Source organism: Dermacentor variabilis, chromosome 5, assembly GCF_050947875.1.
Source record: "Dermacentor variabilis isolate Ectoservices chromosome 5, ASM5094787v1, whole genome shotgun sequence".
Lineage (NCBI taxonomy): Eukaryota > Metazoa > Arthropoda > Arachnida > Ixodida > Ixodidae > Dermacentor > Dermacentor variabilis.
The window spans coordinates 19,292,398-19,304,775 of NC_134572.1; the positions used below are offsets into that span (position 1 = coordinate 19,292,398).

Sequence of the window (12,378 nt, forward strand, 5' to 3'; positions counted from 1 at the left end):
GCTGGATAAATATCGCAGTGGACGAATAGCGCAGCACCCGACACGCAGTGTTTGGGTAGCTATCTCACGGGCTTCATTTGAGTTAATGGAACACACGCGCTGGAGCTAGCAGCAAATTATGCAGCGTCCGGATTTTGCTCCGCGAGATGGGGCCTGTGCAAATGTTTGCGCATAGTTACCGTACACTCATCAACAGTGTTCTCGAAATAATAAAGCGACACGTCTGTTGTCGCGATTTCACGTGTAAGAACGTAGGCACACATTACCAATCCTCTTCGCCTTTTCCCTTGATCCCTCCACTTCGTTCTTATCTCCCACGGCAGGCCCATCTTGTTTAGCGTTCCCCGTACTCTTGCTTCGTATCATCGTCAGCCTTGGTCATGAGATAGTTTGCGGCTGAGGCATTGTGACGCCTGCACGTTGTGACGCAGCTGGCTTCGTCGTGGAGCTGTCTTTAAGATTGGTTGCGTAGTTCGCTTATTGAGCAAGCGGCTACTAGTCGCAGGCGAATCGATATTCGCAAATGAGCTTCCTTTGCAACAACGACGCCGTACTACATCACCTTGGTTTGCTAGCCATTGTAACGGAAACATTGAATCCTTTATGGGGAGTCGGAAATATCATGGACAGTTTCGTATATTTGGACTACAGATTTGCTTGGGACCACCACAATACCCGATTCGTAAGTTGAAGCTATGGTGTGCCTCTCGCTGGTGAACGACTGCCCCTGGCGCATGGCACAGTCCGAGCTGTGGTGCGCGCGTTCGGAAGGCTCAGCTGTCAGTCCTGCAGCAGAACTGGTAGTTGGGCGAGTTGGTAAGTATTCATGATGCAATTTGTAGCGCGCACGATAGACAAGGACGCAGAGAAGGTGGACGCACAAGCGCAGGGGTGTGTCCACCTTTTCGGCGTCCTTGTCTATCTTGCGTGCTGAAAATTGCACCATGAATGTCAGACGTGCCCTGGCCTTGCAGGAAGCCAGGCTAGCTCTTGAAGGTTGGGGTGTCGACGTCTTCCTTAAGCGTCAAGGTCGAGTCCATGAACGCACGTTCCCACAAAGCTAACGATGGCACGAGCATTCAAAGTTGTATTTTCACGTTTATCGAACTTTTTGTTCTCAGAGTCGCCGTTTAAGTGCCGTGCTTTTCCGCTTTATTTTGTTGTCATTTAACAATGGTGACATTTTGTCTCGGGGAGGAGAGGGGGATGAGGGGGGATTCTGGCTGCAGGCGAGGGGAGGTGCGAAAATTAGCGTGATTGTAGGCGAGGTTAGCGATCCCTTTAGTTTATTTTCGGACTGAGACAATCAAAGCACAAAGTGAAAGAGACAAATCCTGCACAGGTGCAAGAGCCTATAACTGAAAAGCGCTACGAGCAACGCTCAGTGCTTTTAAACACACTGCTGCCGACTAAGCCTCCATACTGGTACTGGTACTATATCCGTACAGTATGATACTGATAATAATGGTACTGTACACTAACGCTCGACATCTGGGGAAACATGGAACAGATAGAAGAGGAAAATAACATATAAACAGCATCTGTGCTGTTGTGTCCATTATTTTCTGCTTTTCACTACTTTCATTTTTAAAGATATAGCTTTGTGAACAACATTAAAATCTCCACAAAGGTGTTTAATCGGTTCGCGCTCGTGAGAACCTTCTCATGGCGTCTGTTAGTCGGAATTTTGCATATGTTCTTTTTCTTGCTGTTTATTGCTCCTATCCTCTTAACTAAAGTGGCACTGTGGCTACAACAAGAGAATGGAAAAACTACGACACTCTTATGTTTTGCGAGTGAATGATATGCAACGTCGATAGCTCATGGAAGCACCTGTTCCCTGTGATAAATGGTTTTTCAGAAGTGATTCACAACGCGCTTGTGTCCTTGACACTGTGTTTATGCTGTATTAAGATGTGTATAGGCTGCTTATTTACCGGAATTCAATCTAAAAAGTGTTTACGGCTTAATGTAATTCGCACCAGCGATCTGGCTGAACACAGAAAGAAAGCTACCTTTTCACAGCCACGCATTATTCGAATGCCTGAAAATTCAGACTTTCATTTCTTACGCATTAAGAAACTCATAGATTCGAGCCTTGTTCGGAGACACTGACTTTTTTCTTTTTATACCGAGTGTCATTTTTGGTGGCAAAGCGACCCACAGACCACTTCTTGTTGGGTTTGTTGGTGATGCATAGCTATTAAAAGAAAGTCGCAAATTAACACATGCGCAGACGAAGGAGACAGCACCTGTCCTGGTTCCTTCATCTGCGTATGTGTCAATTTTCCCCGCTCTTCTGCTAAACTGACAGACAGAACTCCTGAACGAGCTTCACGTTTGTGACCTCAGAAATAGCTATTGTCATTACAAAAATGAGGGACCTTGTTTACACGGAAAAAGAGACATACACCAAATAAGACTTATGAAACTTAAATAGAAACAACGAGCAACCTCTGACCTTCTATAGACACCTGTGCGCGCTCTTTATCAGTGCTCGCAAGCACTTTGACTTTCCCTTTGTCTTCCGTCTCCGTCTATGTGCTCCAAATGTTCATCAAGTGTAAACGTTTCCGTTCAGTGTAGCATTGAGAGCAGTAGTAGCATTGTTTTATTCGTAGTTGGCATAACCTTCACAACCACACCCTTCTATGTTATTTCTTCTAGCACCCGCTGAATTTCCTGCGATTATTGGAAATGTTGATTTCTTTCCATTTCCAAGATGCTTTTCTTCATCTTTCTATACATCCTGATAGCCTTCGAGTACACGTCATTCAAACAACGACGTGACTGTATGTTGCACAATGGGCTTATAAGGATGCATGAGATGGTCCTGATAGAGAGAGGAAGTACCTGCGAGAAAGTAATATGCAGTTCGCCATACCAATGGATAGCTGTCACTTGATTGAAAAAAAGCTGTTAATAGATTTCGGACTGGCACAGTCTATACCCTAATGCTTCTTGTGCAAGGAAGGTGTAAGACCGGGTTGGCTGATAGTCGAGGATAATGTGCACAGTGCGACTGCGGTAAAATGACGGAAAGTAAAGACGGAGGCTAGCTCCGTGCAAGATAGCAAAAGACAGATGGAACCATGTGTTCATGTGAACAAGGCGGATAAAAACATCGATCATTTTCTACTAATTTGAAGAATTGCGATGCCCAGCGTTAGACGTCTCCCATGAAAATATATGCTGTCGATAGGAGGCCACTATTATGCCATAAAATCTTGGATACGTGCCCGCAAGAAAAATTGGAGTGCAGCGCACGCATTAGTAGTTTCTTGAACAATCAGAAATATCTAAGGGTTGCTAACTCTGCTTGTTGTAACTTCGATCACGTCAACACTTTGTATTGGTGGATGTCCTCCTTTTATTCCAGCATTTTTATGCATTTGGGTTTCCGTGAACCCTTTTGCTACCGTGTTTCTGTGGCTGTTGCGCGTGTGTTCTTGAGTGAAGTATTTGGAGCGCGGCACAAACGAGGGTGGTCATTCGTACAGCGACCAGAATATTCGTATTTTCCGAACTGCTGAGGGATATTGGCTTTAATGTGCTTATATTATGCGTCGGCTAACTTTAGAACTCTGCTCACTATATACTCATTTCTCAATTTTTTGATCGACGCTTTTTTGTATTGCACAACCGTCAATTAAAAGAAGACTAGCTGGCGCCGGCTACAGGCTCCAACATGTCCTGAAATACAAATAATGATGATGCTTACGATAATAATAATAATAATAATAATAATAATAATAATAATAATAATAATAATAATAATAATAATAATAATAATAATAATAATAATAATAATAATAATGTTACGCGAAGGACGAGTCAGTGAGACGAGCAACTATTTACAGGTTATATTTACAGCAGCGGTTGCAGCGCTGACCGGCTAGATTCACAGCGCGAGCCCCGTTCGTTCTTCCTTCTCTTTTCTCGAGTGATGGCGCCAACGCGCCTCGTTCAAACAAGCAAATACCACACGCGTGTAGCATAATCCCCTGGCGGCAGAAGCGACATCCCGGAGCGTCTAAATGTCATCACTGGGAGGGCGATACTGTTTGAGTCGTGTAACGTGCACGACATCACTGAACTGGGAAGCAGATGGGGCGTCAGGGGCGATCTCGCAGGTGACGGGAGTCACGGCACGAAGCACGCGGTATGGGCGTGTGTAACGAGACAGCAGTTTTTCTGACAGGCCGACCTGACGAGACGGAGACCATAGAAGCACCAAAGAACCAGGCGGGAAGTGCACGACTCGGTGTCGCCGGTCGTACAAACGCCTTTGACTCCCCCTCCCCCCCCCCCAACTGCCTTGCTACACCACTTTGCTACACCACTGGGTGTTGGGCTGCTGAGCCCGAGGTCGCGGGATTGAATCGGGGCCATGGCGACCGCATTTCGATGGGGGCGCAGTTCGAAAACACCCGTGTACTTAGATTTAGGTGCAGGTTAAAGAACCCCAGGTGGTTGAAATTTCCGGAGTCCTCCACTACGGCGTGCCTCAATCATAAAGTGGTTTTGGCACGTAAAACCACACAATTAAATAAAAAAATTATCCTGCGTGAGAGATTTGACATCACACCTCCAACCATAGTGCTTCTCAATTAAGGCACATAGTAAAGACATCTACCGAACTAGTGTACCAGTACAGAGAAAGTAGGTACTACTTCTGTCATGTCTCACTATACTAACCTTATGCGTAGCCTTTGAAGCTAAATGTGGAAAGCAGTGGTATTAGAGTAAATGAGAATTCGATGCTCTCTAGATGAGATATTTTGTGCTCCTTTCTGATGATGCATAACATGCGACAAAGGTGTGTGTGTGTGGGGTGGGAGGTGGGGATTTCTGTTTATGCATTACTATAAAGCATAATCAAGAAGAGGGGCTGACAGTTGGAGTAGCCACGTGGCATAAGGGTTATAAACAGGCACAAGTTGCCTCAGAAAGGCTGACCAATGTATCGATAGGAGGAACTATCTTCGTCGAAGGCAGCCTCATCATCGTCGGCAGGCCAGTTTTAACGGGTTAGTAGAGTGACGTCACGTGCGGTCGTTGTCGGTGGTGGCAGGCTGCAAAGAGAGGGGCTTTTTTTTTTCTTTTAAAGACCTACACTGACCAATTTCAAAGTGCCAGATGCCAGGATACCTTTACGGCACCTCGACTACACAGGGTCGCTCCACTTCTCTATATACCGCCGTGACGACGCCTACGCCAAACTGCTGAGGCTAACCTAAAATCACATTCTTTGGGGGTGCGAGGGCTTCCCCTCCCAGATCGCTCCGGCCAGCTCCCTCACAACAGACGTGGGAGGAGTTGCTGAGAACGTCAGATCAAAGACAACAAGCCCTCGTTGCCTGGGCCGAAAGGGTCGCTCCTCGTTAGGGGCCATTCTAGGACTCGGGCATTTCAGATCTTACCTGAGCAGAATTTTAATAAAGTCGCTACAGCCACTCACCACCACTACTGAGGCTAACGTCCCTTGAAAGACCAAGCTGCTGCCTCCCAACTATCCTAGCCATTGCCCCCTCAACCTTAACTCCTCAAAATTACCTCACGCATTGCTGCTACGCTACTCAAGTCATTCTTTCAACTCATGTCTTTTTGTTACTCGCACACTGGCAGGCTGACCGACTCTTCGAAAACCACAAACGCATGCCGCCTACGACACCTCTGAAGGCTCCCTAACCTCTCGCTCCCCCAAAATGCCACCGTTCTATGTCTTTCTCTTTTTTGTTTCTTTTTTCTTTCCTTTCTTTTCTTTTCTCTGCCGCCTTCACACTCTTCCGCCCTTGTCTCCTCACGATAGAAACCACGCCGATAGAGACGTCAAACGACAGCGTTCATTTTATTTTCAGTCTGTCCCTTTACAGGCAGCCGCCACCGACAACGGCATCCCCTGACGCCACTCGACTAACCCGTTAAGAATAACCTGCCGAAGATGACGCGGTCACCCTTGATGAAGATAGGTCCTCCTATCGAAATGTTGGCCACCTTTCTGAGGCACCTTATCCATGATTATAACCTTTATACCCCATAAAGCGTTTGATATACAAGAAAGCATAAGCCTCCCCTGCCACTCAGCATTTACACCGGGATTTTAACGAGCCGGTTGTCGTGCTTTTACAAAAGTCGTTACTTTTGAATCATTGCCCCATAACTTGCAAATATCGTGACTTCTCGAAATATTTTCGACACTTTTCTGAACAACTCAAAAAGGACTTCAAAAGACAACTTTCAAAAGAGAACAACTTTTTTGTTGTGTCGTTTAAAGTAATTTATTTGTGGCACTTCAAGTTTTCAATTGCTTTTATTAGAAGCGCACCACTTGGCGTGCGTATATTAAGGAAAAATAATCGATACAACATATGGTTAACGGCGGTTGTTTGGCTTCCTTCAGCTCTTGTTCTCATCATTGTGTTTGTGTAGAACAAGCACATAGAAACTCTGCAAACGACGCTCCTGAGTTCCATGCTTGGACTGCATAAGGCAATTTGAGAGCGAACCGTCTTGTCTTCTCGGAATTCCAGTTTATCTGTGCAGAACACTAGCATCGCCAGGAAGTAGCGTGGGACCGACATCAGCTCGCTCGATGCTTCGCAACTGCCCACTCCTTCCGAGGTTGGGATGGCTTCTCCGGAAGCCAGCCGCGCATGCCGCAGCGAGAGTGCTTTTCGCACACTTTGGCAAAACCGCGCACCTCTAATTTCGCTTCCGTGCACGGCATGCTTAAGCGAAGTTACAGCCTGCGGCGAGCGATCGCGTTCAGGGGCTCCCGGAGTCCGACTGCGGGTACAAGCTCTGCACAGAGTGTAGTACTACGTGCATGCCATGAAAACAGAGGCGCCAGCCACATTTCATTGTACACTTTCGCCTGATTCATACAGCGAGAAATCCTGGAAATCCGCGTTACGGTTCTCCAGCGAAGCACACGGCTGTGATTTCCGTAATTGCTGAGGCTGTACGTCATTGTCGATTGCTTCTGTCTTTTGATAGTTCTCGCGCACACCGCAGAGACGGTGCCACAGAGACGGTACAGCAAACAGAGAACATTGTGAGGAAAAAGTTGACCTTAGCACTGAAATGCACTTTCATTCTTTAAGGCGTGCCTTGTCGCCTTACAAGAAATCACAGCTCCTAGAGATGCGTAAAATCTGCAAGAAATTATTTTAACACTTCTAGAGAAAGAGTACCCTAAGTGAAGAATTTTAATTTAAAGGAAAGATTGGGTAGGACGGTGGCTGGGACGCAGCCGCAGTGGGGTACGTGAAACACCTTGTACGGGCTGCAAAGGGCGCATTGCCACTACAGGCAACAGACACAACGGAACTAAACACACAAATGAAATTTATTTACGCGTTAAAAAGCTTACACACTTAACTTATGTTACAGCTAGTGATGATCTTACGGTCTAATTCTGCAATCGTGCTCGTGCCCAATTCGTAGTGGGCCCGTTCGTTTTGCAGAGGGTCACTGGGCACTGAGAGTGCAGAAACGAACTCCCTGCTGATGGCGCCCGAGACAACCCTGCAACCCGCCGCACTCGTAGATAGTTGGGTCTCCTGCGCTTGCCTGAATCTCAGGTGCTTACGGAGGCGGACCGGCTCCACCGGGTTCAAAGGGGTTGGGCATTCCTCTGCCTTGCTGCTCTAATTTCTTTACACCATTTCCAGACCGTACGTGTCGAACGCAGAGGCGCCATAGCCGAGCAAACATAAAATTCCTGCAAGCAATTGTGCACTCGTAGGTCTTATAACCCTGATGAGTACTGCTTTGAGTTCGATGGATTATACGCACTATTGCTGAGTGAGCTCTATAATACGCGGCTACTCCTGCTCGAATCGACAAATGTACTGCCGAATTATAGGTTCCCTGAACTCCGAGCGTGAGGGTAAATTAGGTCCGTTGATGTCAGGTGCGGTGTGACAACAGCGCCATCTGTGCACGCGATACGACATATGCGTGATCGAGTAGCGCCTTCATTCTTCAACGTAGGAACACCAAAGTAAGGCGCATGGGTAGTGCGGTTACAAAGATGTAAGCGATATTAGTGTCACGTGTTTTCGTTACATGTGGTTGTAGCAAGCGACTCCCTATGCTGACCGAAATAAAAGAGGTTTCATGTCAAAAAGGACTACTTCCTCAGGAAATTATGCTATAGCGGGCGCAACAATGCGGAATTTCCAAATGACGAATATATGTTGTCAAACTGTCGATATGATTTTTCAGACGACGCGGTGCACAACCAAAAATTTTACGAGGGTATTAGTACGTAAACAATGCCCGTAGTCTTCGTGGTTCCTTGAAGTCTGCCCCAGGAAAAGTAAAAGCTACGCGAGAATAAAGGAGTGATTTATGGGCGCTGTGAAGAAGAAACGCGTCATAATTAGAGCCGAAGTTAGGGCACAGCCGCTCAAGAAAGCTGCGAAGGTTGTTACAAAGGCCCTGTATTCTCAGAAATTTCACAAGAGCAATAATCTTTTCTTGTGGGAACTATTATAATGCGAGGCAGTGCGGCCAAACTCCGAAGCCAGTTTTCCCCTAATTTTGATAAAAATATTCCCTTGATTTTCCCAAAATTTTGCAAATTGTGGTTGTTCTCCTCGTCAGCATAATTTCTGTGACGATAAAGTTCTGCCAGTGTTATGCAAATAAACTGCAAATTTTATAGTTAAAACTTAGTTGTAAGCTTACATTGTTTTAAGGCATTCTAATAACAAGGTCCCCGGACTCAAGCTGAAATGATGTCGCAGTACAAGTTGTTAGGCTAGAAACACAGCTTCCTGCTTGAAGCCCATATTCAGAGAAGACTTCACAGTAAGTACGTACTTCGTTGTTGTCCAAAGTTGAATTGCACTTAGACCAAAGTGCGAAGATTACGTGGAACCTTATTGGAATTCTAGGGATGATGGTCGCCAGACCTCGCCCACAGACCCACAGAGTACGACAGACTCATAACAATGAGGCACATCGCGGCCCCAATGAGAGATGTCAATAATTCTTTCGAATGCAGTGTCCTGACGTAGCCCCACCACACTTACGTGCTTAGACGTCATTTGCAGCGAAGAACGAAGATACGCGGCTAATTTTTTTTTTTTCACAAATCAAGACTCGCCCAAGCGCATGACTACTGGTCCCGCTTGACATGTGGCCCAAGGGACCACATCTAAGGTTTATCAGCCTGTGTGTGGTTTCTGGTAAGCTTTAGTACATGCGTGCGTAGTCGGCTGTTTAGCGCCACGGCCGCATTATCGCGCTCGGCGTTATAGGTATGTTCGCTTAAGCCCCGACTTACATGTTCTCCTTTGTTCAGTGTTCCAGGATACGTTTGTTTCGCCGGTTACAGATTATTATTTTACTCAGAGTGCACAGACGTTGACAGCCCAGCAGCACTTCGTTAAAGGGCATTGGACATCCACACACTATCGTTTACTGAGCGAGATGCGTTCATTGCGCCACTGTACAATCAACAGTCACAGCTCGCATGCTAATGTGAAGGTAATTTGTAAGTGAATGAAATCAAAACATACCGTCACATAGATATTTGAATGCACGGACGCGAAAGTTTTTTAGATTTGGACACATTTTTCTATTTGCCTAAACAATGCATAAAATCCGTAGATCCAGAGAAATTTCATAGAGTTGGCAGTACTGTCGCGAGTCGTTCTCGAAAATGATAGATTGTGACCAATAATGCGGCGGACTTAAAGCTTCCTGTTATTGAATAGCACATCTCAAGTGAGCTTCACTCGCGTAATTTCTCCTGGAAATGCTCGACTTTGGAAGCAAAATTACGTGATGCAGTCTTAACCATTTTATGAAAACAAAAATGAAATGACGAAGATATATATATATATATATATATATATATATATATATATATATATATATATATATATATATATATATATATATATATATATATATATACTAGAAAAAGAAAGCAGTTGTGGGTCCGGCCTTCATCAGAAAATATTTTCTGATGAAGGCCGTACCCCGGCCGAAACGTCAATAAACCGCTTCATACGCGCCTCTACTTCACTGTATATATATATATATATATATATATAATACGTAAAGCAATGACAGGGACACAATTTGTCACGCCGTCTGGTATGTGCCTTTATACGGGCTCGCTGTAATGTCCGTGTAGGCCAGTGTCCAAATATTTTACTTTAAGTGAGATTTCTTGAAACTTAGAAGGTGAATCAGGCTATGCTGCGCAAGCCAGAGAGAGAGATTTAGACCACCACTTTTTCTTCAATGCTCGCAGGTATTTCTAAAGAGAGCCCGGAGAAGCCTGTGCGTAGCTTCGACACAGCTAAAATGTTCAACACAGCTCAACTGGATCTGATTGTTTCGACCTTCACGCTCTTTTAACCACATTTCCTTACTACAGCTGTATTTGTTTTCTTTCTTTTATGGCCACGACTAGCCGTGCTTTTAATGCGAGGCGTTATTGGGCTCGATCCTCAGCACAACTATGGTCAGCACCACTATGTTCTGCCTAATGAAACAATAAATCATGACATAAAGCTTGTACATACAATATCGGCTGATAGGTACGTCCATAGCAGGCCGATGTCTTAATGGAAGAGCGCATGATAATGAATGACTACTTTGAGTTCCGTAAATTTCGCTTATTCGAGTACCTTAATTCTTGACCTGTTGAGCGTGCATATGGGTACAGGCTTATGTAGAGGATATGGCATACAAAGTTCAAATTGGCACAGTAATACCCCGTCCTGGTGTTCGGCTTTCTTCAGACACGCTTGGGAAGGTAGCCTGCGCCCAAAAATGCCCGTCGAAACCCTCGTGAGCATGCATATGCATGCATATATATATATATATATATATATATATATATATATATATATATATATATATATACAGAATTACTGCCTACGCATTCGTGGATCACCTGCCTCGTGGAGTGACGTCATCGGTACCAACAGTATTAAAGGACCATCGAGACACGGGCCACTTCAGAGGGCACGGCACTCAGCCTGTGGACAGCATGTCTAAGCCGCTGCTGCTGCTTTTGCAGGTCCTGCCGTGTTTTTCCGCTCTGGCTTCATCAAGCGCTGCCGACCGGACGCTACACTTGCCACATCATCTCGCCGACAGAATTACTGCCTACGCATTCGTGGATCACCTGCCTCGTGGAGTGACGTCATCGGCACCAACAGTATTAAAGGACCATCGAGACACGGGCCACTTCAGAGGGCACGGCACTCAGCCTGTGGACAGCATGTCTAAGCCGCTGCTGCTGCTTTTGCAGGTTCGTTTTCAATATGAAGTTCCATCTTACCGTAGCGAAAACCGTTTTCTGTTAGTTCTGCCGTGCCCTCGTAGATTTTGTCAGACTGTTGTCGATTGTTGGTCGATGTTGCTACTGCTTATAATGTCGGGTGATATTGAAAAAAACCCTGGGCCAACAACCGCCCAGCTATTGCAGATGATACTAGATAACCAGACTGCGGCTGATAGTGGTTTGAATGACATTAAGGTTCAAATTTGCGAAATGAACGCAAAGATAAACAAAGTATCCAATGCACTAGATGGTATCCAGGAAATAAAAGCCAGAATAGATTCTCTTGAGGATACCATGCGGTTACAATCCAAAAAACTGGTTGAATATGAAAACTGGAGCAGACGCAACAATCTTCTCGTTTTTGGTGTCGAAGAAAGTGCCTCTGAAACAGACAGTGATTTGAAAAAATTAGTCATGGAAGAGGTATTTCAGGACAAGTTCGGCATCGAGGTAAAGACGATAGAAAGAATACATCGCCTAGGCAGGATTAAAGACGGAAAAAGGAGGCCGGTTGTCATGAGATTCTATGACTATAAGGAAAAGGAGCACGTGATGAAAAACTGCTACAAACTGAAGGGATCCTCCTATTCAGTCAGCAATGACTATGCACCAGAAACGGTGGAAATTCGAAAGAAGTTATGGGAAAGTGCTGCTTCGGAAAGAGCCAATGGGGTGAAGGTTTCACTGATCCATGAAAAACTGAAAGTAAAAGACAAATGGTACGCTTGGGACCAAGCACGAGGACAGCGTCGGGAAATAGCGCAAAGCAGGGACAAAACTGCTCGAAAATTGCACTGCTTCTCTGCAACTACTGCTTCGGAGGGCGCTTCTAATTCTAAGCAGCACGCATAGCTACGTCTTCTTTTGTTGAATGCACGGAGTATTGCAAATAAGATCACAGAACTTGAATCTATATTACTCTCACATAATCCACACGTAGTTATTATTACAGAGACGTGGTTGAATAGTTTAGTTCCCGATGACTGTGTTGTTCCTTCTGGGTATAAAATATTCAGATGGGATAGGGGCTCAAGAGGTGGGGGCGTAGCTGTAGCTGCGAA

General features: G+C 45.3%; 1 protein-coding gene across 1 annotated transcript; it reads left to right on the top strand.

Moving 5' to 3' along the window:
* The first annotated feature begins 695 nt into the window (after positions 1 to 695).
* On the top strand, positions 696 to 12,169 carry LOC142582156 (uncharacterized). The gene is made up of 2 exons (XM_075691552.1): positions 696 to 812; positions 11,051 to 12,169. Exons 1-2 carry the CDS (start codon positions 696 to 698, stop codon positions 12,167 to 12,169), a joined length of 1,236 nt encoding a protein of 411 aa, XP_075547667.1.
* The last annotated feature ends 209 nt before the right edge of the window (positions 12,170 to 12,378 follow it).